The 24,287-nt window shown below is 62.5% G+C and overlaps 1 protein-coding gene across 2 annotated transcripts; it reads left to right on the plus strand.

Annotated features, from left to right (window-relative positions):
- The first annotated feature begins 5,274 nt into the window (after window positions 1-5,274).
- Window positions 5,275-24,077, plus strand: CASKIN1 (CASK interacting protein 1). 2 transcript variants are annotated; one of them, XM_084882265.1, is made up of 20 exons: window positions 5,275-5,823; window positions 12,645-12,696; window positions 12,805-12,902; window positions 13,076-13,221; window positions 13,303-13,398; window positions 13,531-13,661; window positions 14,104-14,212; window positions 14,308-14,416; window positions 14,504-14,598; window positions 14,752-14,869; window positions 15,866-15,967; window positions 16,053-16,141; window positions 16,248-16,332; window positions 16,417-16,508; window positions 17,238-17,348; window positions 17,429-17,530; window positions 18,952-19,090; window positions 19,168-21,225; window positions 21,834-22,266; window positions 22,654-24,077. In XM_084882265.1, exons 1-20 carry the CDS (start codon window positions 5,730-5,732, stop codon window positions 22,748-22,750), a joined length of 4,356 nt encoding a protein of 1,451 aa, XP_084738391.1. In that variant the 5' UTR covers window positions 5,275-5,729; the 3' UTR covers window positions 22,751-24,077. The 2 variants fall into 2 exon arrangements, with proteins under 2 accessions (XP_084738391.1, XP_084738392.1); XM_084882266.1 differs by lacking the exons at window positions 17,238-17,348; window positions 17,429-17,530.
- Window positions 24,078-24,287: the final 210 nt, after the last annotated feature.

A 24,287-nucleotide genomic window follows, 5' to 3' on the forward strand; every position in this document is an offset into this window, starting at 1 on the left:
TTTTAAATATATATTTTATTGATTTTTTACAGAGAGGAATAGAGAGCTAGAAACATCGATGAGAGAGAAACATCGACCAGCTGCCTCCTGCACACCCCCTACCGGGGATGTGCCCGCAACCAATGTACATGCCCTTGACCGGAATCGAACCCTTCAGTCTACAGACTGAAGCTCAATTCACTGAGCCAAACTGGTTTCGGCTGTTTTCTTTTTCTGATCACTCATTATTGGTGTGTAGAAAGAAATGCAACATATTTCTATATGTCGATTATCCTATAACTTTACTGAATTTATTCTAATAGTTTTATGGAGGAGTCTTTAGTATTTTCTATATATCACATCGTCTTATCTACAAATAATGAGAGTTTTACTTCTTCCTTTCCATTTCAAATGCCTTTTATTTCTTTTCTCTCTCTCTCTTATTGCTGTGGCTATGACTCCAATACTGTGTTGAATAGAAGTGGTAATAATGGACATCTTTGCCCTGTTTCTGATTTCACAGGAGAAGCTTTCAGTTTTTCACCAGTAAGTATGTTAGCTGTGGGTTTATCATACATAGCCTTTATTGTGTTGAGATATATTTTTTCTTTTTAAAAAAATATATTTTATTGATTTTTTACAGAGTGGAAGGGAGAGAGAGAGAGCTAGAAACGTCGATGAGAGAGAAACATCAACTATGATAGCTGCCTCTTGCACACCCCCTACCAGGGATGTGCCCGAAACCAAGATACATGCCCTTGACCGAATCGAACCTGGGACTCTTCAGTCTGCAGACCGATGCTCTACCACTGAGCCAAACTGGCTTCGGCGAGATATATTTTTTCTATAACCATTCTGTTGACTTTTTCTCATAAAGGGATGTTTAATTGTGTCAAATGCTTTTCCTGAATCTATTGAGATGATATATGATTTTTATCCTTAATTTTGTTAATGTGATTTATCACACTGATTGATTTACAGATGTTGAACCATCCTTGCATCCTTGGAATGAATCCCACTATGTTATGGTGTGTAATCCTTTAATGTATTTAATGTATTGTTGAATCCAGTTTGCTAGTATTTTGTGGAAAATTTTTGCAGCTGTGTTCATCAAGAATATTGGCTTGTATGGGTATTTCATATAAATGGAATTATACAATAAATGGCTTTTTGTGTACAGCTTCTTTCATGTTCTCAAGTTTCATCCAGTTATAACAAGTATTAGTACTTCTTTTGTATTGATTTTAGAGAGGGAGGGAGAGGGAGAGAGAGATAGAAATACCCAAGATGAGAAAGAATTATTGATCGGTTGCCTTCTGCACACCCCACGCTGGGGATTGAGCCTGCAACCCAGGCATGTGCCCTGACCAGGAATCGAACCATGACCTCCTTGTTCATAGGTTGATGCTCAATCACTGAGCCATGCTGACTGGGCAGTACTTTTTTCCTTTCTATGGCCAAATAATTTCCCATTGTGTAACTAGACCACATTTTATTTATTAATTCAACTTAACTTGTTTCTACCTTTTGGTTATTTTGAATGATGCTGCTATGAAAATTCCTGTGCAAGTATCTTTAAAAAACAAAACAAAACAAAACATGTATTTTTATTGATTTCAGAGAGAAAGAGAGAGGGAGAGAGAGAAACATCAGTGATGAGAGAGGATCATTGATCGACTGTCTCCTGCACGCCCCACACTGGGGATCGAGCCCACAATCTGGGCATGTGCTCTGACCAGGAATTGAACCATGACCTTCATAGGTTGATGCTCAACTACTGAGCCACGCCAGCCAGGTTATACAAGTATCTTTTTGAGTACCTGTCTTCATTTCTCATATACCTAGGAGTAGAATTTTTGGGTCACGTGATGATTCTATTTAACTTTTTGAAGAACCACCAAACTGTGCTAAGCATTTTAACTACATTATGCACCCGGTTTTCGCAATGGCTCTGCCAAGGAGAATCCACCCCATCTTGGAAACAAGAACACCGAGGCTCAGAGGTGTAGAGTCGTGTGTCTAAGTCACACAGCTAGGACACGATAGAACCCATCCTGCTGGGCTCAGCTCTCCCCTGGTCTCCCTGCTTCTGGCTATGGTGACTCCTCTCTGGGCAGCCCCCTGCATTTCGTACGTCCTCCCCATGTTCCTCTGTAAGTGCAGGAGCTATCCTCCTCCTCCGGGCAGCTCCACCAGGCTCCGAGGCAGCTCTGGGAGCCGCAGCTGAATAGGCAGGGCCCAGAGGCTGAAAAAGGAAGAGTGCTGTGAACCCCAACATTTGAAGGGTATCCAGAGCGAAGCAGCAAAGGAACCTGAAAGCAGGACAGAGGGAAGGGGCTGAGGGAAGGTTGGAAGCCTTGGCCAGGTGTCTATGGCGTAGTTCCACTTTGGGCTCAGGAGACGGGCTCTGAGCTATTTGCCTTTGTGAGGGGGGTCTGGGTAGAGTGTGGCAGCTGCCCATGCTCCATGCCTCGGGGTAACTGGCAGACCAGGCCATTCTTCCTGCCCAGCCTGAGCAGCTCCAGCATCTCTGCTGGACAGGAAGGGGGGGCAGGATGCATGGATGTGAATCCCCTCTTATGTATCAAGTATCCAGGAGAATGATAGACACCGTGGTAGCTAACATATACTGCATGCATGCTCCCAAGCAGCCCAGGGAGAGAGTACATTCATCATGTCACCCCTGATTTACATATATGGAGCAGGGTTCTAGGGCTCGGGGGGCTGGAGAAGGGCCCTAGGGAGTGCCTGAGCAGGCGTATAGCCGGTGGGCAGAAGCAAGGGCTGGGCCTGCCTGCCGGTGGAGGCGGTTGTGCAGTGGGAAGGGGGCCAGCCCAGGCTGCAGTGAAGTGGCCGCCAGCTCTGCTCCAGGCTGAGCCTCAGCAATTCTGCTGGCTCAGCAGCCCCTCCTCCCAGGGATGAGATTGAGGCCTGGCTTCCTGGAGGGCTGCCCAGGCCCCACACTTCTGCATCCCAATCCCTCCGCTGGGCCAGCTGGCCTGCTCTGTGGCCCCCAGCCCCGGGGCAGGGGGATCCCTGAACATACACATTCCTGTTTTCATATGGGTCCTCCCATCAGCCCTGGGCTTCAGGCAGAGCTGCTGGCCCATTTTACAGATGAGGCAGCTGAGCATCAGGCGCTTATACAAGGAGCTGGCCAGCCACAGGTCCAGGACTTCCTGGCCCTTCCTAGGGCATTCGCCTCACTGAGCAGGTTGAATCTAGAAGAATCCATACAGCCCTCTTCCCGGGTCTGTCCTCCTGAAGGTGGACTACACAGCAAGGTGCCCACCCCTGGGCGTGAGGTGTGACTGAGGGGTAGAGATGGAGCTGGAGCTGGGCAAAGGACAGAGGTGCAGCAGCTGCAGGCAGGGGCCAGCTCATTACCCAGAGGAATCAGAATTCTAAATTGGAATTTTTGGCCTGCCAGGTCATGATGAAGGTATATTTGTCAGAGTAGGATGATTGAACGTATTTTATTGAACAGGTTATTAGCACGATTTATAACATTGAAATATTTAGACATTCACTGTGTGGGCGTCTGCTTGTACTCTGGCCCCAGGCCCTGCGAATGTTAGGCTCAGGCCAGAAAGGTTTACCTTAGCCAGCCAAAAAAATAGAAATGATGGTAAGGATGATTGCTATCTCTGTACTTTTTTTTTTTTTTTTTTTTGTAGTGTTTCTTATGTGCTACACTGAGGGGGTCTGCAGTCACAAAGATGAATAAAATACAGTTATTTCTCAGATAGTCCAGGGAGGGAGACACAAGAATATCACAATAGTCACAGCAACTATTGGTTGAGCACTTAATATGTTCTACTGCAGAGTGCTTTATTGATTGTATCATAATGTCTCCGCAAATAACCTAAAGGGGATCGTCCCTTTAAAAAAAAATTTTTTTTGATTTTTAGAGAGAGGAAGAGAGAGAGAGAAACATTGATGTGAGAGCAAAACATCAATTGGTTGTCTCCAGCAAGTCCCCTACGGGGAATCGAGCCCACCACTCAGGCATGTGTCCTGGTGGGAATCAAACCGGAGACCCTTCAGTGCACGGAATGATGTCCAACCGACTCAGACACACCAGCCAGGGTGGGAATATCGTTCTTACCACGTTGTATGGAGGGGAAGCCATGACTTGGAAAGACAGAGTGACAAAAAACAAAGCCCAAAACAATAAGGGGCAGAACTGGGACAAGGGCAGCTAAGACTAATGTGGGGTCTAAGCAAACACTCATGACCTCGAGACTTTGGGACTGTAGGGGAGTGGCTTGGCTTCTCGGAGCTTCAGTTTCTTCATCTGTAAAATGGACACAAGCTCATCTCTGAAGTGACTGGCATAGTTCCTGACTCAGCAGGTGCCTAGGAATTGGTCACCATGAAGGATAGGAGAAAAGGCCCTTGCATTTAGCGGCCCCTCTGGCAGGCCAGATCCAGACCTGCTCCCTGAACTTCATGGGAGACCCCACTGGAGAGGGGGAATGATCAGCTGCTGGTCACCTTCCTCCTGGAGGTGCTTCATGGTCTGGGCTGTAGGAAGAGGGGCAATTGTATGTGCAAACTCACCAAACTGCCTTGCCCCCCGGGGTAATAATCTTCCCCTCCCTGCCAACGAGCAAACAGCCTGAGCCAGGAGACAGACTTCAAGACTGTCATCTTCGGAATGCTACAGCCATTTCAAGGTGAGGGGCTGAGGCTCAGGAAGTCTGAAGGGTGAGACCTGTGTGAGTGTGTGAGTGTGTGTGTGTGTGTGTGTGTGATGTAGGGGAGTCAGCATCTGTCAAGCAGCCCCTGTCTAGGGCTGCCAGAGTCTGAAGCCCAGGCCTGAGAGCACACAGGCTTTGTGGGGGGCTCAGATTGGTGTTGAGCAGGCCCGTGACCCTGTTGGTGCTGGAGATGGGGGATTAAGGACCCCTTGGCAATAGGGGTTGGGGTCCAGATTGAGGCTTGGGAGGGAGGAGCTATTGCCCAGATTTGTGGGGAGAGCCAGAGAATTCCAGGGAAGAAGAGGGTGCAGGGCGCAGGGCGGCGCGGGGGTGGGGCGGTGCAGGTTCCCTGACACTGAATTCATTATGGGGAGATTCCCCTTCACCATCCCTGACACCTCCCACGGGAACCACAGGCCAGAAATGTGTGACAGCCTCCGGCGCGCCAACTCCCCTGGCACAGCTGGTGCTCTGGTCCCTCCGTGCCTGGGTCTATGCCCGGGTACCCGCCCGCCCCCTGCCGCCGAGCTGCTCCCCCGCCTGGGTCCGCAGCCTCTGGAAGCCGCTCTGGGGCTCAGCCTAGCGGCTCAGGGTCCATCTCCCGCTGCGTCCCCCGCCCCCGGCGCCCCGGGGCAGCGGGGGATTCGCTCAGGCCCGGCCTGACCCCGCGGCCCGCACGTGGGGAGGGGGCGCCGGGCGGACGCGGCCGGTGTAGGGGCGGAGCCAGGAGCCGGGCGCGCGGCCGGTGCGGCGGGCGGGCGGGCGGGCGGACGGAGGTCAGCGCCGCCGGAGAGGGACCCAGGCGTCCCGGAGGCGGTGCCAGGTGCCGCGCCCCCGCCCCGCGCCCCCCCGGCCCCCGCCTCCGGGCCGCCCCCCACCCCCCGCCGGTGACGCGCTCCCGCCCCATCCTCGCCCGGAGCCCGAGCGGAGCCGGCGCCGGAGGACGGCGAGGGGCGCGGGCGGCGGAGCAGGCGGCGGGGGAGGGAGGGGATGCGGCCGCTCTGAGCCGCCCCGGCGCACGGAGCCAGCGCTGCGGCCCGGCCCGCCATGGGGAAGGAGCAGGAGCTGGTGCAGGCGGTGAAGGCGGAGGACGTGGGGACCGCGCAGCGGCTGCTGCAGAGGCCGCGGCCGGGGAAAGCCAGTGAGTGCGGGGGGCGCGGGGCGGGGCGGGGCGGAGGGGCCACCCGCGCGGAGCCCCTCACCCCCTGGCGCCGGAGGGGGATGCTGCCGGTCCCCGGGGGCGGGGCGGGGCCGGTCCACACCCGCACCCCCGGGCGCTGACGGAGGGGCGGCACCGAGAGCCCGGCCGTCATCCCGAAACCCCAGCGGGCACCGGGCGGCACCCACCTGCCCGGTCTCGGCATTGGCATCCCTCCCTCCCTCCCCGCCTCGGTCCCTTTCTCCCCCCGCCCCGGGCTGTGGGCTGGCAGCGGGCGGTCTCCGCTGGGCCTTTAAAGGGCAAGGCGATGCCCTCCCCTTGGCGAGAGGGAGGGGCCCCTGGCGGTGAGGGGCATCCAGGCGCCTGATGGTCCCGGTCAGACCCCCCTTCCCTCCCCATGTTCAATAACGCGCTTTTCAGGGAAGGGGGGGGCAGTCCATGCTGGGGGTGTGGCTGCCCGGGCATGGTTGGGTGGGGGCCATTTGCTGCCAGGGGCGCAGAGGCCCAAGGTCGCCCAGCCCAGGCCAGGCTGAGCTCCAGGCGGGTGCAGACCCTGCAACAGATCCCAGCTCACTCTGGCTCCCCTGCCGGGAAGGAGGGCTGTGGAGAGGGCCAGGTCTCCCACCGGCCATCCTGAGCTGGTGCCGGGGGTACCCCAGGGAGGGGCTGGGAGCTTGGAGCCCTGATCCCAGCACTCATCCCAGCTCAGCCCGGAGCCTCCCTGGGGGCCGCCGGAGACGGATGGATGGATGGGTGTGTGGACCACATGTGCGGCTGCGCACGTAGGGCTGTGTCAGTGTACCAGGGCACCTGTAGGGGCGCGGGCAGGGCTCTGCAGGGTGGCACGTGGAGTCTGGGGTCCCCACGCCCTACACCACCCCCAGGAATGGCATGGAAGCCAGGGGGGGGGCCCTTCCCCTCTCGCCAGGAAGGATGCTGAGCACTGAGGTGGGAGGCATGTCCTTGAGCCCCAGAGGGACCCTCCTGCGGCAGAGCCTGCTCGCCAGCTCCTGTCTGCTGTGCAATTAGGGCCGCACATCTGAGCCTGGCAGGCGCACAGACACAGGCCGGCCTGGCCTTCCCCGGCCTCATCGGGGCTGGCTTCAGGGTCTCGGGATTTCGAGGAGACTGAGCCTCGAAAGCAGGTGGAGGGACCGAGACGTGGAAGGCAAGGTCAAGACTTCCACCTAGTGGTGGTGCCACCTCGCACATAAACAACTCACTCCCCAGGCCGGTCTGCGGACGGGGATGGGTGTTCCTGGTGCCTGTTTCCTGGCGTGGCGGTGAGAACCGTGGGAGAGCGAGCAGGAAGCCCAGGCTCTCACTGAGGCTCCGTCAGCACCGACCGGGGCCATGTCCTCAGCCCAGCGCGGCAGGCCGGGAAAGTGGGAGCGTCAGATCTGGTGGTTCCTCCTCCCGTCTGGACTCTGGCCCCTTGGGGGGAAGGTGCGGGGACTTTTCCCTTTACCTGGGTCTCACCTGGATGTCACCACACACCCCTGCCTGCACTGGGCTCCGGGCTCTGACTCACCGGAGCGGGCTTAATAAGTCAGACGGAGAAATCCCTCCATGAATTGGCTCAGTCGTCATGACAACGCTGGCCTGCTTTGGAGTAAGATGTATTTTGATTCAGCAAAGTACAGCCGGAGTTTGGGCCATGGGGTGGGGGGGTCCCCAGCAGTGCTCCGTAGGGCCCAGAGGTGTCTCCATGACCCTTGTTCCCACGATCTCCCTCCTGTGCGGGTACCTTCCCGTGGCCCCAGTCCCCCAGCGTGGCCCGGGCTCTGTCAGCCCCACACCCCACCTTGAAGGGCACCTCCCTTTCCACACACAGGAACTGGCACCCTCAGCAGCTGTCTCTGAGGGGAGGAGGGAAAAGCCTGGATGAGGGCCGGCCTCATGCTGGGCGGGGGGTGCCCTGCCCTTCCTCAGGCCCACGTCCCTCTGAGTTTCCTGAGGACCACAGGCCAGTGCTCCTGTGTCCTCTCACCGGGGCCCACTGATGGCTCCCCTCCAGCTCTGACCCAGAGCCGCCGGCCCGGGGGATGCTGGGAAGAGACAGCACTGGCCCTGCTTCCGGGAGAAGCTGGGTGAGACCCACCCCCGCCCCCCGCCCCCCGCCCCACGGAGGCCATGGGCTCAGCTGCTCTGAGATGAGATGGGAGGAGACCAGGGCCGCGTCCCTGCAGGGGAAGAGGAGCTCTGAGGGGCTTCTGTAGTGGGAGGAGCCTTTGGGCAGACGGTACGGGGAGGCCATGGGGGGAGGGGGGGAGAGGGGTATGGGGAGGCCATGGGGGGAGGGGGGAGAGGGGTATGGGGAGGCCATGGGGGGAGGGGGGGAGGGGTGCGGGGAGGCCATGGGGGGAGGGGGGGAGGGGTGCGGGGAGGCCATGGGGGGAGGGGTGCGGGGAGGCCATGGGGGGAGGGGAGGAGAGGGGTGCGGGGAGGCCATGGGGGGAGGGGGGGAGAGGGGCTGGCCTCTGCAGCCTAGAGGTTGGAGCTGACCTCAAAGGTAGAGATGGTTCCAGGAGAGCAGTTACAGGTCAGGGTGGATCAGAGACGGAAGAGCAGGTCATGGGGGTGGGAGTGAGGTGGGGTGGGGATCTGGGTGGCGAGGTTTATGCGCTGTCACTGATGCGGAACCCATAGGCTTGGTGCTCTTGTGGGAAGGGAAAGGGGCTCCTAAGACTTCCAACTTGGTCCCCCACTTGCCCCTTATCCCACCCTTACCCCACCCCCACCCCCACCCCCCACCCCCGCCTCCCCCATGCTCTGCTCCAGCTTCATCCAGAGCCCCGGTCTCCGCCTGGTTCCGCCCCCCAGGCCTATGCAGATCCAGTCCTGGGCCCTCCCTCAGGGCTCAGCGTCTCCCAGAGGAGTCAGGGGACTATCCAAAACCTCCAGCTGTTTCCTCTGTGAGGAGACCGGTGGCAGGAAGAAGAGTGAGCTGACCTTACCATGAAGCCCCTCCTCATGGGAGGAGGGGTCCCCTTTGGCATGGAGACTCCGCCTCCACTGGCGACTGTGTCACTTCCCCCGGCCTTGTCCTCCAGCCCCTCTGAGATTTCAACAGGTGTGGGCCCGGGGAGCAGGCGGGCCTGGCTGTGGGTGCCGCTCGGAGCATCTGGCTCTGCGGCTGCTTGAAGGCATCTGCTGGGGGAGGGAGGAAAGGGGGCTGGACTGGGAAGTCTTGCTGGAGAAGCTGAGAACTGGGTACTAAGAACTGAAACTAAGACAAGTGGTAGGTGGCAAACATTAGAATTGTGCAAGGTGTGTGTGTGTGTGTGTGTGGGGGGGGGATTGAGAATGTCCTGAGTGTGATCCTGGGCAGGGTGGGAGCTGCTATAGGACAGCCATGTCTCAGTCTCTCTCTCTCTCTCTCTCTCTCTCTCTCTCTCTCTTTCTCTCTCTCTCAATTCTCACCTGAGGATATTTTTTCCATTGATTTAAAAAAGAGCAGAAGGGAAGGAAAGAGCGAAGAAGGGAAGAAAGGAGGGAAGGAGGGAGATAGAGAGAGAAGGAGAGAAAGAGAGACATTGATGTGAGGCACATCAGTTGTTTGCTATCGGCATGCACCCAGACCACTCTAGCCACTGAGCACACTGGCCAGGCATCACTGTCTTCGGTGTAATAAGGAACTGCAGCATAGGGCCCAGTGCAACATGGGTGCCTTGTCCAAAATTAAGAATTGAAAATAGCAGTTTGAATGAACAGATGTAGATATCTATAAAAGGAATATATGCTAATTAGACCAGGAGACCTTCCAGACGCCCTTCTGGACAAAGCCATGGTGGTGGGGCCGAGGCAGAGGCAGTTAGGGGCAATCAGGCCAGGAGGGGAGGGCAGTTAGGGGTGATCAGGCTGGTGGGAGCAAGCAGGCTGGCAGGAGGGGCAGTTTGGGGGTGAGAAGGCCCGTGGGGGGGCATTTTGGGGCAAGCAGGTTGGCATGCAGAATGGTTAGGGGCGATTAAGCAGGCAGGCAGGTGAGCGGTTAGGAGCCAGTGTCCCGGATTATGAGAAGGATGTCCGACTGCCTGTAGGTTCGGGCCTAAATCAGCAGTCGGACATCACCTGAGGGATCCCAGATTGAAGAGAGTGCAGGCCGGGCTGAGGGACAACCCTCTCCTATGCATGAATTTCATGCACCGGGCCACTAATGTGTTCTGTAAAAGACCAGAAATAAGGGAGGTTTCAAAGTTAAGGAATAAAACATCTCATCATTTGTATTGTATCTCTTTAGTCAAAGTTATCCTAATATACTTGCACCTTGTGGCTTCTAAAAAATGGTTCAAAGGATTAAAGAAATCACCCTGTAAACAGATAAAAGAATGGAACATAATGTAGGCTTAGAATTCCCATAATATTAATTAGGAAAAGATTAGTACATTTTTCAGCGATTTCCCTTTGAGTCAGTACAATTTTTCTATCGGGACAGCAACAACAAAAAAGAATTTAAGGTGACGAAGAGCAGAGCGTCCAACCAGATGGGGGCCCTTCTGTGTAACTGTGCAGGTCACACGCCTGAGACTGGGCCTGGCCGGTGGACGGGGTGTGGGACTAGGATCTGACCTCAGCCTCTAACTTACTGGGCACCTTGTATGGCACTGTTTCAGCCACCAAGGGGACAGCAGTGAGCCAGTCAAAGCCCTGGTCCCCTTGGAGCTAGTAGTGTAGTGACGGAGATGGGCCATAAGCAAGTCAAAGGCGGTGATGGAGGCCAAAGAGAAATACACAGCAGACCTGGGGTGGGCATGGGGATTACTATTTTATTTTATTTTTTATATATATTTTATTGATTTTGTACAGAGAGAAAGGGAGAGAGATACAGAGTTAGAAACATCGATGAGAGAGAGTCATTGATCAGCTGCCTCTTGCACACCCCCTACTGGGGATATGCCCGAAACCAAGGTACATGCCCTTGACCAGAATCGAACCCGGGATCTTTCAATCCCCAAGCCGACGCTCTATCCATTGAGCCAAACGGGTTTCGGCGGGGTTACTATTTTAGATGGGCAGACCCCGCAGGGGACATTTGGATAAAGACCTCAAGGACATGAGGTGAGGGGTCGTGGGAATAGCTGGCGGAAGGAGAGCCTCACACGTGTGTGTCACGTGTGCGGTCTCAGTGGAGGGCAGCCGGGGTGTCGGAGTGCCAGGATGTGGCTGGGACGGGCGCTGAGGAGGTCCGGGGCCTGCGTCGTGCAGAGCCACTGTCCAGTGAGACAGGTGCTGCTGGGGTCTTCCCGTTAGAACCGTGTCTGACAGGGCTCCCGCGGGTGTGGAGGGGCACGGGGGACACGAAGGCGAGGTGAGGGCAGTGATTCCTCTAGAGGTGCCGGCCCGGCCCAGGCTGGCAGCGATGGCGGCGGTGAGCGGTGGTAAGACCCTGGGTGTGCTCTGAGCGTGTTAAAGCTAGAGCCCACAGGGCTCACCGGTGGAGAAGATTCACGGCAGTCAAGAAGGGAGCAGGCTGACCTCCGGGTCTTGGCCCGGACCACCGAGGGAAGGATGGCATTGCTGCTCAGATGGATGGATTTCAGCACCAGCGGGGGCTGAGCAGAGGGCAGGGGCAGGGCCTCTGCTCAGAGCAGGAGAAGCCCCCCATCCCTGGAGGGTGTGGGTGGGGTTCTCGTAGAGCTAATATTAGTCATCGCTACTCACGGAGCTGGCCCCTGGCCAAACCCTCTCTGCTTTATGTCTGGAAACGTCCTTAGGTCTCCGGGGCCCGCCCTGCGAGCCCCCTTCGAGCTCATTGCCGAGGCCACAGGGGTGGCGTGAGGGCTGGGTAAAGAGTCGAACTTGGGCCTGTCTGACTCTGTGCGCTTTGTGGGCCATCGGGGGACCCGCTCCCCGCACTGAGCTGCCCTGCCGCAGCCCCTCTGTGACTCGACTCCCTTGGTTCCCTGCCCTCGGGTCCCCCTGCCCCCATCCCTGTCTTGGGCCTGGACAAAGGGGCTTCTGTCCTGCCAGCCCCTCCCTCCCTCCCAGAGCAACTGACCCACAAATAGGTTATGTAACCATGGCCTAGACAGGCAGGGGCTTGGCCTGAGTCTGGCTGGACCTGAGCCCACGGGGAGGGTGTCAGGGGGCCCCCTCCTTTGGCAGGCAGCTCCTGGGGGCCCCGGAGGAGACTGCAGCCCCGAAGGGAGGACTGGGCCCCTCGGGCTGCAGGTGGTTAATCCCAGGACCTGCGTGTGCCCCTGAGCATGTCCATGAGGTGGCCCTTCCCATGTGGTCACTCCGTGGCACTGGCCAACCGCCGTCCTTCCCTTCCTGCCCCCCTGAGGAGGGTCCTCTCTCCTGGCCAGCCCCGAGGCTGGGCTCCGGGAGGCTGCATCGTGGAAATGCAGCTCTTCCCTCAGAGACACCCTCGTTTCTGGGTGTCCCAGCCTCCCGGGCCACCCCCGGCCCATCTGGGTCCTTCTGAGAGACAGATTGGGCCGGCTCTCTCCCTCCCACTATTGGCCGGGGATACGTTTGCACATGTGTGTGCCTGTGTGGGTGCCCATCCCCGGCTCCTGTCTACAGGCAGGGACAGGCCTGGGGACCGTGGACCTGCGACCCTCCTCCCAACATCTTAGTTTAGTGGGAAACCAAGGTCTAAAAAGCTGGGGCTGAGTGCAGGGAACAGAGCTGAGTGAATGAAGGAACGAACGAATGACTGTTTCTAGACTAAACACATAGATAGCGTTGGCTCTGAGCCTGTCAGGGAGCCAGCTAGCACCCTCTGCCTGCGTTGAAGCTGCTGGAGTGGGCAAGGCCCCAGGCAGACCCCCTCACTTGTGTCTCCTTCCCCCTCCCAGAGCTCCTGGGCTCCACCAAGAAGATCAATGTCAACTTTCAGGACCCGGATGGGTGAGTCCTCAGCCAGGGCGATGCCAGTCTGGGACGGGGGCAGAGAGGGCTTCTGGGGGAGGCTGGGTGCCTGAGTCCCTGCCCGTACGTGTTTGCCACCTGCCCCAGCTTCTCTGCCCTGCACCACGCGGCCCTGAACGGCAACACGGAGCTGATCAGCCTGCTGCTGGAGGCCCAGGCTGCCGTCGACATCAAGGACAACAAAGGCAAGGCCTGGCGGGGACCGCAGAGCAAGGGGAGGGGCTGAGGTCAGGGGTCCCTCGAGGACTGGATGGCTCTTCAACTGAGGTCTCCACCCGGGGCCTCAGGCCGGGGCCAGGAGGTCCGGGGTGGGCTCGGGGTGAGAGACCAGCTCCCAGCGGCTCCTGCCTGCCCCCAGGCATGCGGCCACTGCACTACGCGGCCTGGCAGGGCCGGAAGGAGCCCATGAAGCTGGTGCTGAAGGCGGGCTCCGCGGTGAACATCCCGTCGGACGAGGGCCACATCCCCCTGCACCTCGCGGCCCAGCACGGCCACTATGACGTGGTGAGGACCCCCCCGGGGCGGCAAGCGTGGGAGGCCTGAGCCTGGCAGCACCGGCTGACGGCGCTCTGCACCCGCACGCAGTCCGAGATGCTGCTGCAGCACCAGTCGAACCCCTGCATGGTGGACAGCGCCGGGAAGACGCCCCTGGACCTGGCCTGCGAGTTCGGCCGCGTTGGGGTAAGCCTCCCAGGGAGCTGAGAGCCGCTCCCGTCTGCTCCGCGGCCTCTTCTGGGGTTGGCGTTGGGGACACTCCCGCCCCCCGCCCCCGGCCTATTTCTGGGTGCCCCCTCCTCTGACCCCTCCTTCAAGGTGGTCCAGCTGCTCCTGAGCAGCAACATGTGCACGGCCCTGCTGGAGCCCCGGCCGGGGGACACCACTGACCCCAACGGCACCAGCCCCTTGCACCTGGCGGCCAAGAACGGCCACATCGACATCATCAGGTATGGCTCCTTGGCGGTGGGGTCCCGGCCTGGGGCTCTGCTCCGGGCTTGGTGACAAGACGGGAGCGGTCCTGGAGCTGTGTGCCTCCGGACTCCGCGGGCACCTCCAGCTGCCCGCCTGAGGGAGGTGCTAGAAGGGGATGGGGCTCTGTGGCAGTCCTGTCACTTGCTGGTGACTCCGTGGATACACTTAACCTCTCTGAGCCTCAGCTCTCCCATGGGCATCACCGCAGTCCCCTTGGGAGCAGACGAGATAGCCGCTGGGCAGGGTTAGCACAGGGCGGGCACTGCCACGGGTGCTTCCTCACCGTCAGGTATGTCGTCAGGGAGACGGGCAGGGCTGGTTAGTCCTTAGGCTCTTTGACTTAGGGGCTCAGCTCAGGGTGCCGGGGCAGAGGGCTCCTGCTGTAGGCCCCGCCTGCTCCCCCTGCCTTCCCGCCAGACTCCTGCTCCAAGCTGGTATCGACATCAACCGCCAGACCAAGTCTGGCACGGCGCTGCACGAGGCCGCCCTCTGTGGGAAGACGGAAGTGGTTCGGCTGCTGCTGGACGTGAGCCGGAGGCCCGGGGGGCGCGGGATCCAGGGCAGGGTTTGAGGGGGGTGGACGGGGTGCTCCTGACAGACCTCACCTCCCGGTACACACAGAACGGGATCAACGCCCACGTGAGGAACACGTACAGCCAGACGGCCCTGGACATCGTGCACCAGTTCACCACGTCACAGGCCAGCAAGGAGATCAAGCAGCTGCTGCGAGGTGGGCCCGGCTGGGGCCGGGGGTCCGGAGCGGGGCCCGGGCCGGGCTGGCTGGAAGGACTGGGGCGTCTACCTCCTGTGTCCCCAGAGGCCTCGGCGGCTCTGCAGGTCCGGGCGACCCAAGATTATTGCAACAATTATGACCTGACCAGCCTCAACGTGAAAGCCGGGGACATCATCACAGTAAGGATGGCCGGGGGCCGCTGGAGCTGGGATGCCCACCCCACTTTCCCCCTCAGCCAGGGGGAGCCAGGCGGTCTGGGCAGAAGGCCCAGGCCACCCACCCGCGGACCCAGCAGTCTCCCTGCCTGTGCTCTCCCCGCCGCATCTGGCCAGGTCCTTGAGCAGCATCCAGACGGCCGATGGAAGGGCTGTATCCATGACAACCGGACAGGCAATGACCGGGTGGGCTACTTCCCATCCTCCCTGGGCGAGGCCATCATCAAGCGAGCAGGCAAGTCCTTCCCAGGTCCGGGCTCGGGGGCCAGAAGGAAGTCAGTGCCCACGTGTGTGTGGGATGACAGGGCAAGGTCCGAGCGCTAGCCATTGCTGGGTGTAGGGTCCAAAGTGGTGCTCAGAAGCGTGTCCTGCCAGCTGTCTCCGCACCAGTGTCCTCATGCCCATCCCCTCAGTTATTCAGCCGACTTTGCACACCGACCACTGGGAATAGGTGGTGACGCATGGACAGCAGTCCTGCTTTCAAGGAGCTTGCCCCGAGGGAGGGAGGGGAGCAGGGGACAGTGAAGTAAACATAGAATAAAACATACCAGCCAATGGCAGAGACTGTGGATGGAGACAGGGTGGTCAGAGGAGGCCCTGAGGAGTGGGAGGGACTGGCTGCAGGCAGAGCAATCCGGGCAGCGGGAACCACGCGTGCGAAGGCACTGAGGCCGGAGAGAGCGTGGTATGTGTGAGGGTCGGCAGGAGGCCAGCACGGCTGGCGCAGAGTTAGGGAGAGGGAGAGGGGGGAGGGCGTGGCCCCAGGGCCATGGAGTGGTTTCAGGCAGGGGACTGGTGAGATCACAGAGGGGGACAGGTGGGACCGAAGAGAGAGTGGCCCAGTCAGGTGATGTGGCTAGTCCACCCATCTGACTGGACCACTAGTTTTCCTGGGGTGGAGAGCCTCGCCCCGGGCTCCTGGGTGCCTCTTTCCTCCCGCCCTGTTCCCTGGCACAGAGGTTTCACCTCTGCAATCTGCCCCTCTCCCCCCAACAGGACCACAGGGCCGTGGTAAGCCGGCAGGATAGCCGGGCTTGGCTCCTCTCTGCCGCCTTCTCCCGCTCTCCAGTGTCTAGGCCTCTCAGGGCAGGAGGAGACAGTGTGCTGACAGGAGTGCATGTGTTGGGCCTCCACCTGGGCGTGGGGCTGGGCCAGGGGACGCCCTCCTCTCGGTGTCTGGCTCCCAGGCTGGGCTGGTCCGATACTCAGGGAGGCCATGGCTGGTCCACAGGTCCCCGAGCAGGTGCTGAACAAAGCTCCCCTCAGGGAGGCGGCCTGCCGGGAGCCGCTGCGCCGCCCGAAGAGATCTGGGTGCTGAGGAAGCCTTTTGCAGGTAGGCGGGGCCTCTGGAGGGCAGGGCCAGCAAGGCAGCCCGGCTCGGCAGGGCCGCGCTGGCTGATGCTCCTGTGCGCTGGCAGGTGGAGACCGCAGCGGCAGCTTGAGCGGCGTGGCTGCTGGCCGGAGCAGCGGGGCCCACACCCTGCACGCAGGCTCTGAAGGGGTCAAGGTAGGTGTGTGTGTGTGTGTGTGTGTGTGTGTGTGTGTGTGTGTGACAGGGCCGGGGTGGCCTGGGCCCAGAGCAGCGCTGGCCAGCTCACCTGTCTGGGTTGCAGCTCCTGGCCACAGTGCTCTCCCAGAAGTCCCTCTCCGAGTCTAGCCCCGGGGACAGCCCTGTCAAGCCTCTGGAGGGCTCAGCAGGTGAGAGCAAGGAGGCAGCACTGCCGTCCTGGCCGACAGGTAGCCTGTGAGCAGCCCGTGGCCCACCAGCCCTCTCATCCCCAGGGGCGGCCAGGTCCCAGCCTCCAGGGGCCCATGCTGGGCAGGTGTACGCGGAACTGCCGTCCAAGAAGCTGGAGTCGGCATCGGAGGGCAAGGTACAGGGCCTGGGCCGGCAGCAGGGAGGGGTGCCCGGGGCAGCCTGCCTGGCCTGGCCTGGCCACAGCACAGCCGGGGGCTCTGGACAGGCTAGCCCCCTCCTTCTGTCTGTCTCAGTCTGCATGTGTAGGTGTTGTCTACTGTGTGGGCTGTGCGTGTGAACCAATACGTGTAAGAAGTGTGCACGGGTGTGAGGTGAACCAGGATGTGTGTGTGTGTGTGTGTGTGTGTGTGTGTGTGTGTGGTGTGACTGTGAGGCGGGCACGTGTGCATGTGTGCGTGTGTATGAAATGGCACGTGTGAGACAAGACAAGCTGTGTGCGTGGGTGAGCGGGGTCCTGTGTGCGTGACGTGTGTGCTGGGGAAGCGGGAGCTGCTGGCTGAGTCCCGGGGCGTGCGGGGCAGTGCCGAGGCCCTGTCCGGAGCCTCACCTGGGGCCACACTGAGGGGTGTCCCCGGTGCAGGAATGGGGGGGATGGTCAGGAGCCGCCGAACCTTCCCGGTGGAGAACACAGAACGAGGCTGCAGTGCCCTGCGGAGCTCAAGACGGCGGCACCAGGACCGCAGAGTGAGGAGGGAGCACCGGTGCCAGACTGACGGGGCCTGGCTGCGCGCAGACCCGTGGACGGCAGACCGAGCTCGCACACCGGAGGCACCGCGGCAGCCCGGGCCTGCGCCTGGCGGGTGGGCGGTGGGCGGGCCTGCAGCGGGTGCCTTGTGTCTTGCAGAGCGCCGAGGCCGTGAGCCAGTGGCTCGCCACATTCCAGCTGCAACTGTACGCCCCCAACTTCCTCAGCGCCGGCTACGACCTGCCCACCATCAGCCGCATGACCCCCGAGGTGAGCTGCCCGAAGGCCGGCCGCCAGCCGTGACCCGGACAGAGCCCCCGCCCCCAGCTAACGGGCTCCTCCTTAACCAGGACCTCACGGCCATTGGGGTCACCAAGCCCGGCCACCGGAAGAAGATCACGGCAGAGATCAGCAGCCTCAGCATCCCCGACTGGCTGCCCGAGCACAAGCCCGTAAGGCTCCCCGCACCCCGTGGCTGGGCCCAGGACGGGCAGGTGGACAGACAGACTGCCTCCCTGGCCCCGGCCCTCCACTGCCCTCTGGCGCTCCAGGGAGAGGAGGCCAAGGACGGCCCCTCAGCAGCGGCCCCCCTGGACGGCGATTGTCCATCACGGACACGGGGACCAGCCTTCCCGGGGCAGGAACGGGGGTGACCGCCTGTGAGGCTGTCCGGGTGCGGGGAGCACACCTCTCTCCACTCCGCGCTCCTGCAGCGACCCCCCTCCGTACCAGGCAGTCTCACAGGGTCACCGGCACCCCAGCCACGCTGCCCATGGCACCCCTACCCAGGCACCAGAGGGGGCCTGCAGTGACGGGATGTGCGTGCACGCCATCAGGCACACGCGTGGGGAAGATGCGTGAGTGAGCATGCGACACGTACACAGCACACGCACACCAAGCATATTCCAGTGCCCATTGACGACGGCGGGCGCACCCCTCCACCCACTGAACCGCACGTGCCAGCTGTGTTGACAGCTGTCACCCGCTCTGCCTGCAGGCCATGCTATTGCTAACAGGCAGGCATATGGTGGAACCGGTTCTGGGCCAGGAGAAGGCAGGCTCAGGGCCCGTTGCCTCGGTGCTGCCTCTGGTTCTCATGCAGAGCTGTGACTCCCGGTCCTGTCCCTGGCCCCCGGGCTGTGGGTCAGGGACAGGTGGGTTGACACCCATCTGCCTTGCCACACGCCGTCAGTGGCCCAGCGGTCCTCCCGGTGAGCACGCCGGGCCCACGGGTCTCACCCTGCTCTTGCGGACGTGCTGTGCGTTGGGGCATCGGCGATGCCCCTGCTGGGAGTGTGGACGGGTGGATGCCGTTCAGGAAGCCACTGGGTGGTCCTGGGTGAAGGCTCCCGTGGCTGTTTGCACACACTTGTGGTGTGGCCGTGTGACTGTGCCTGACGCGGGTGGGAAGCTGTGAGAGGGTGTGAGCGTGACACAGAGGGGAGTCAGTGCCCGTGTGTGGCTGCGATCCAGGGTGTGCGTGCCCACGCATCTGATCGGTGGTGCTGTGTGTCTGCGTCCACGCTGTGTGGTGTGTGTCCACTGGGTGCCGTCCCCGTGGCTGCCTGGACAGGTGAGGAAGTGCGGTCTTTCCCGAACGGTGTCCTCAAGCTAGGGCTGCCCTGTGTGTGTGTGCGTGTGTGTGCACACGTGCGTGTGTGTATGTGCGTGTTTGTGTGTGTGTGTGTGCACGTGCACATGGGCTCCTGCTGAGGCTGCGCTGTCTCCGAAGCTGACACTCCTGTTGGTTTGTCCTCTGTCTGTCTGTGCCGGGCTGGCCCGAGGCCCCTGCCCCAGCAGCTCCCAGCGGTCCACAGGCCTTGCGTGGGGAGCCAGCACCAGCTGCCCTCTGTGTCCCCTGCTCTGCGTCTAGGCGAACCTGGCGGTGTGGCTGTCCATGATCGGCCTGGCCCAGTACTACAAGGTGCTGGTGGACAACGGCTACGAGAACATCGACTTCATCACCGACATCACCTGGGAGGACCTGCAGGAGATCGGGATCACCAAGCTGGGTGAGGCTCCCGCCCACCCCCCCCCTTCCCGGTCCCTGCCGCTCTCCCTGGCCTGACCGGCCCCCCGCCCCGCCCAGGACACCAGAAGAAGCTGATGCTGGCGGTGAGGAAGCTGGCGGAGCTGCAGAAGGCGGAGTACGCGAAGTACGAGGGGGGGCCTCTGCGCCAGAAGGCGCCGCAGTCCCTGGAGGTGATGGCCATCGAGTCGCCACCCCCTCCGGAGCCTGCCCCGGCCGAGTGCCAGTCTCCCAAGATGACCACCTTCCAAGACAGCGAGCTCAGCGGCGAGCTGCAGGCTGCCCTGACGGGCCCGGCCGAGGCGGCCGCCACCCCTGCCGCCGCCGAGAAGCCCCCCAACCACCTGCCGCCCACCCCGAGGGCCTCTGCGCGCCAGGAGCCCAGCCTGGGCGGGCGGGCCCGGCACATGAGCAGCTCTCAGGAGCTGCTGGGCGATGGGTTCCCCGGGCCCAGCGGCCCCATGTCCCGGAGCCAGGAGTACCTGCTGGACGAGGCGCCGGGCGCCGGCACTCTGCCCAAGGAGGCCCGGCCCGGCCGCCACGGCCACGGCGTCAAGCGGGCCAGCGTGCCTCCGGTGCCCGGCAAGCCGCGGCAGGTGCTCCCGCCGGGCGCCGGCCCCTTCACGCCCCCCCAGACGCCCACGAAAGCTCGGCCCGGCTCCCCCCAGGCCCCGGGGGCGCCTCACGGCCCCGGCCCGGCCACGGCCAAGGTGAAGCCCACCCCACAGCTGCTGCCGCCCTCGGAGCGGCCCATGTCGCCCCGCTCCCTGCCTCAGTCGCCCACACACCGGGGCTTCGCCTATGTGCTGCCCCAGCCGGTGGAGGGCGAGGCAGGGCCGGCTGCCCCCGGGCCCGCCCCCGGCCCCGGCCCCGGCCCCGCCCCCGCCCCGGTGCCCGTGCTGTGTCTGCCCCCCGAGTCCGAGTCCGACGTGGAGCCGGGGCGGCCCAAGAAGCGCGCCCACAGCCTGAATCGCTACCCGGCGTCCGACAGCGAGCAGGAGCGGGAGGAGCTGCTGGTGCCGGCCGCCGCGGGGCCCTACGCCACCGTCCAGCGGCGCGTGGGCCGCAGCCACTCGGTGCGGGCGCCCGCCGGGGCCGACAAGAACGTCAACCGCAGCCAGTCCTTCGCCGTGCGGCCCCGCAAGAAGGGGCCTCCGCCGCCGCCGCCCAAGCGCTCCAGCTCCGCCATGGCCAGTGCCAACCTGGCCGACGAGGCCGCGCCGGAGGCCGAGGCCAGAGGGGCCGGGCCCGAGGACGGCCAGCTGGGGGTGCGGGCGCAGCGCCGGCGGGCCAGCGACCTGGCCGGCAGCGTGGACACGGGCAGCGCCGGCAGCGTGAAGAGCATCGCGGCCATGCTCGAGCTGTCCTCCATCGGGGGCGGGGGCCGCGCCGCCCGCAGGCCCCCCGAGGGCCACCCCGCGCCGCGCCCCGGCAGCCCCGAGGCGGGCCGGGTGGCCACCGTGCTGGCCTCCGTGAAGCACAAGGAGGCCATCGGGCCGGACGGAGAGGTGGTGAACCGGCGCCGCACCCTCAGCGGGCCGGTCACCGGGCTCCTGGCCGCCGCCCGCCGAGGGCCCGGGGAGCCGGCGGGGCCCGCCGACCACGGCCACCTGGCAGAGGATGGCGCCGCCCGGCAGAGGCCTCGGGGTCCGGCCAAGGGAGAGGCGGGCGGGGAGGGCCCCCCCTTGGCCCGGGTGGAGGCCAGTGCCACGCTGAAGAGGCGCATCCGAGCCAAGCAGAGCCAGCAGGAGAATGTCAAGTTCATCTTGACCGAGTCTGACACGGTCAAGCGCCGGCCCAAGGCCAAGGAGCGGGAGGCGGGCCCAGAGCCGCCCCCGTCGCTGTCGGTGTACCAGAACGGCACGGGCACCGTGCGCCGCAGACTGGGCCCTGAGCAGGCCGGGCCCCTGGAGCTGCCCCCGCCGCCCGCGCCCACCGAGCCCCTGCCCGCCGACCCCATGCACTTGCCCCCGCTGCCCCCGCCAGACGGCGATGCCCGGAGACCAACCAAGCCGCCCGTCTCTCCCAAGCCCGTCCTGGCTCAGACGGTACCCAAGATCCAGGGGTCACCCACTCCCGCCTCCAAGAAGGTGCCGCTGCCAGGACCCAGCAGCCCAGGTAGGTGAGGGGGCCGGCTGGGGAAGGGCCTCCGCCCCACCTCCCCACTCCGTGGTCTGAAGGGCTTTTCTCTTCTCGGATTTGATGGCAGCCGGGTGGAGTAGGGTGGAGTGTCCTCGGACTGTCTCATCCATCCACCCAGAGGACAACTCTGCCACCCCAGAGCTGGGAGGAGGGTGGCTGGTCCTCGAGTTGCTCGGTGAAGGAGGCACAGAAACGTATTATCAGTAGCACCAGGGGAGGGAGGACAGGTGCACGATGCTGCGTTAGGGAGGACTCTGACCCAGCGGAGAGGGACCCCAGCACTCAGGAGGGAGGGGAGAGGCTTCCAGGCAGAAGGATCAGAGGTGCCAAGGCCCTGTGGCAAACAGCCGAAGGGCCGCACCTGGAAGGGGATACAGTGGGGGAGGGGGGCGGGCCGGGAGGGGCTTGGAGACAGTGATGCCGCCAGGGTTTGCCAGGGGAGGCTGGGGTGGGAGGGGCAGTGGAGAGCTGTGCTGAGGACCCTGCGTTTCCGCTCCTGGGCGGGAGGCGGGGTGCTGCGGCGGGGCTGGTGCAGGGGTGCGCTGCGTGCACCCCCCGCAGCGCGCGCCCCCTCCTCCCCGCAGAGGTGAAGAGCGCCCACGGCACGCCGCCGCCCGTGTCTCCCAAGCCGCCTCCGCCGCCCACGGCGCCCAAGCCGCTCAAGGCCGCGGCGGGGCTGCAGCCGGGCAGCGCCAACCCGTCGCCCACGCCCTCGCCGGCGCGCCAGCCGCCCGCCGCCCTGGCCAAGCCCGCCGGCCCGCCGCCCGCGCTGAGCGCCAGCCCCGCCAGGCCGCCGTCCCCCGGCGCGCCCGCGCCGCACGTGCCCGCCAAGCCGCCGCGCGCCGCCGCCGCCGTCGCCGCCGCCGCCGCCGCCGCTGCGGGGCCCCCGGCCGCACCCGAGGGCGCCTCGCCGGGGGACAGCGCGCAGCAGAAGCTGGAGGAGACGAGCGCGTGCTTGGCGGCGGCGCTGCAGGCCGTGGAGGAGAAGATCCGGCAGGAGGACGCGCAGGGCCAGCGGTAGGTGCAGGGCGGGTCCGGCTGGGCCTGGGTTAGCGAAGATGTAGGGAACGGGCTCGGGCTGAGATGGGGTGAGGAGGGGGGCGTAACCAATGCATTGAGGACGTGGTCTTGGGCACCTTATACAGCGGGCGGAGCCTGCACACCACCCAGTCATTCACACTCTGAGGCGGCTGCGCTCCGCTGGGATTGTGGGGGGGGTGTTGGGGGTTAGAGACCTTGGAGCGCGGCCCCGCCCACGCACTGCTGGTTGGAATGGGAGGCGTGGTCTGTGCAGGGACGGGGCGTGGTCTGTGCAGGGAAGGGGCGTGGTCTGAGCAGGGACGGGGTACGGCCTTTTTCTGCCGACCCCACCTCGCCCCCCTCTTCTCACACCGCGCCCACCAGCCCCTCCGCCTCGGAGAAGAGCACGGGCAGCATCCTGGACGACATCGGCAGCATGTTCGATGACCTGGCGGACCAGCTGGACGCCATGCTGGAATGACGTGGCACACGTGGGGCCCTCCTATGCTGCCCGGGCTCTGGCTGCACAGACCTTTACCTCAGGATGGGCATTTCTGGGCGCAGCGCAAGTGGGCGGCCGAGGGGGACGGAGTGCGGGGGACAGCCTGCCAGGGCCACCAGGTGGGGGCAGGTCGTGCTGCCCTGTCCCTGCATAAGCACAACTCCTGCCCCCTGGGCCCAGGCAGGATGCCCGGCGTGGAAGACTGCCTGGCCTAGGGACCCAAGGGCTCTGGACAGATGCTGCTGCTCTGTGGGTGCCTGTCCCTGTCTGCTGCTCCCTGTGCAATAACTGCTGGGCCACCTGCCCACCCACCACCAGGCTCTGCCCAGTGTGTAGAGAAGGGGCAGCCGCTGGCACCCCTGCCCTGAACCCACGTTGGGCCCACCTTGGGAGGTAGTGGGAGGGGGGGCAGCCACCGCAGCCCCCTCCCCGATCAGTGGCAGAGCACAGGCCTATGCCCAGCACAGAACTGCCCACTGGGGACCTCTGCCAGCTGCTCTGGCACAGCACAAGGGGCAGGGGGCAGGACCCCTGCCCTACTCTACCCCACAGAATATAAGCTATTGAGAGTATTAATTTATTGGGAATAAGCTGAGGCAAATTTCCCTAGAGAAACAAAAAGGTATAACTTTAACGAATATATATTTAAAGAAAGAAAAAAAAATATTATTGATTCTATAGAAAACCATTTACCAACCGCAAGGACACTGGAGTCTAGCTCGAGGCAAAAGCTGTTACAGGCCCTGGCACCTGTCTGCCCTCCCCCTCTAGCCAGGAGCGGCCAGACCCTGGGCCCGTAGCACAAACAGCAGGCTGGGGTCTGTGCTCCGCAGGGCCTCCCTCTGCTCTCTAACTTCTCTGTGTCTGAAGAACTCGAAGGATGTGCCTTGCTGCTGGGCTGTGCCCTCCGTGCCGGAGACGGGGGAGGGCTCCCTCCTCTCTGGGGGATGCCGCGGGAAGGTCTGCCTGGGTTTGGGGGAGCCACGTGCACAGCGTGCAGCGGAGGTCGCCGAGGACCGCAGTGGGCGCGGGTGTGCATGCCAGGCTGCGTGCGTGCGGCGTGTGCCGGTGTGCCTGCCCCTCCCGCCGGGCTCCGAGCAGGCGGCCAGCCCACCCCCGTCTGAACCCCCACGGATGCTTCTGCTCGTGGTCCAAGGCTGTGTCGTGTGGTTGTTCTCGCCTCTCCCTCCTCGCCCCTCCAAAAACGTACTGACCAGCCTCCTCTCTTGTGTTTGCTGATCCACGTGTGTTGGACACAACTTTGACATTTCTTAAAAAAAAAAAAAAAATTCAAAAATGCCAAAAACCAGCAATTGTGACGCAGGTGGGCGGAGGTGATCAGCCGAGGCGGCACTGGGGAATGTGAGGCCCTCTCAGTGGTCGTGTGATGGCGCTTTCCCTATGGATTCACCTGGCCGTCCGCCTGGCCTCTCCTTAGCGGGCGGCCGGGGCTGGGGCTCCAGCAGGTCGGGAGGGGGGTCTGGGCAGGGAGGCACTCTTGGCTGTCAATAAACAG

This window comes from Pipistrellus hanaki (genome assembly GCF_964339955.1).
Source record: "Pipistrellus hanaki genome assembly, chromosome: 4".
In the NCBI taxonomy this organism is placed as follows: domain Eukaryota; kingdom Metazoa; phylum Chordata; class Mammalia; order Chiroptera; family Vespertilionidae; genus Pipistrellus; species Pipistrellus hanaki.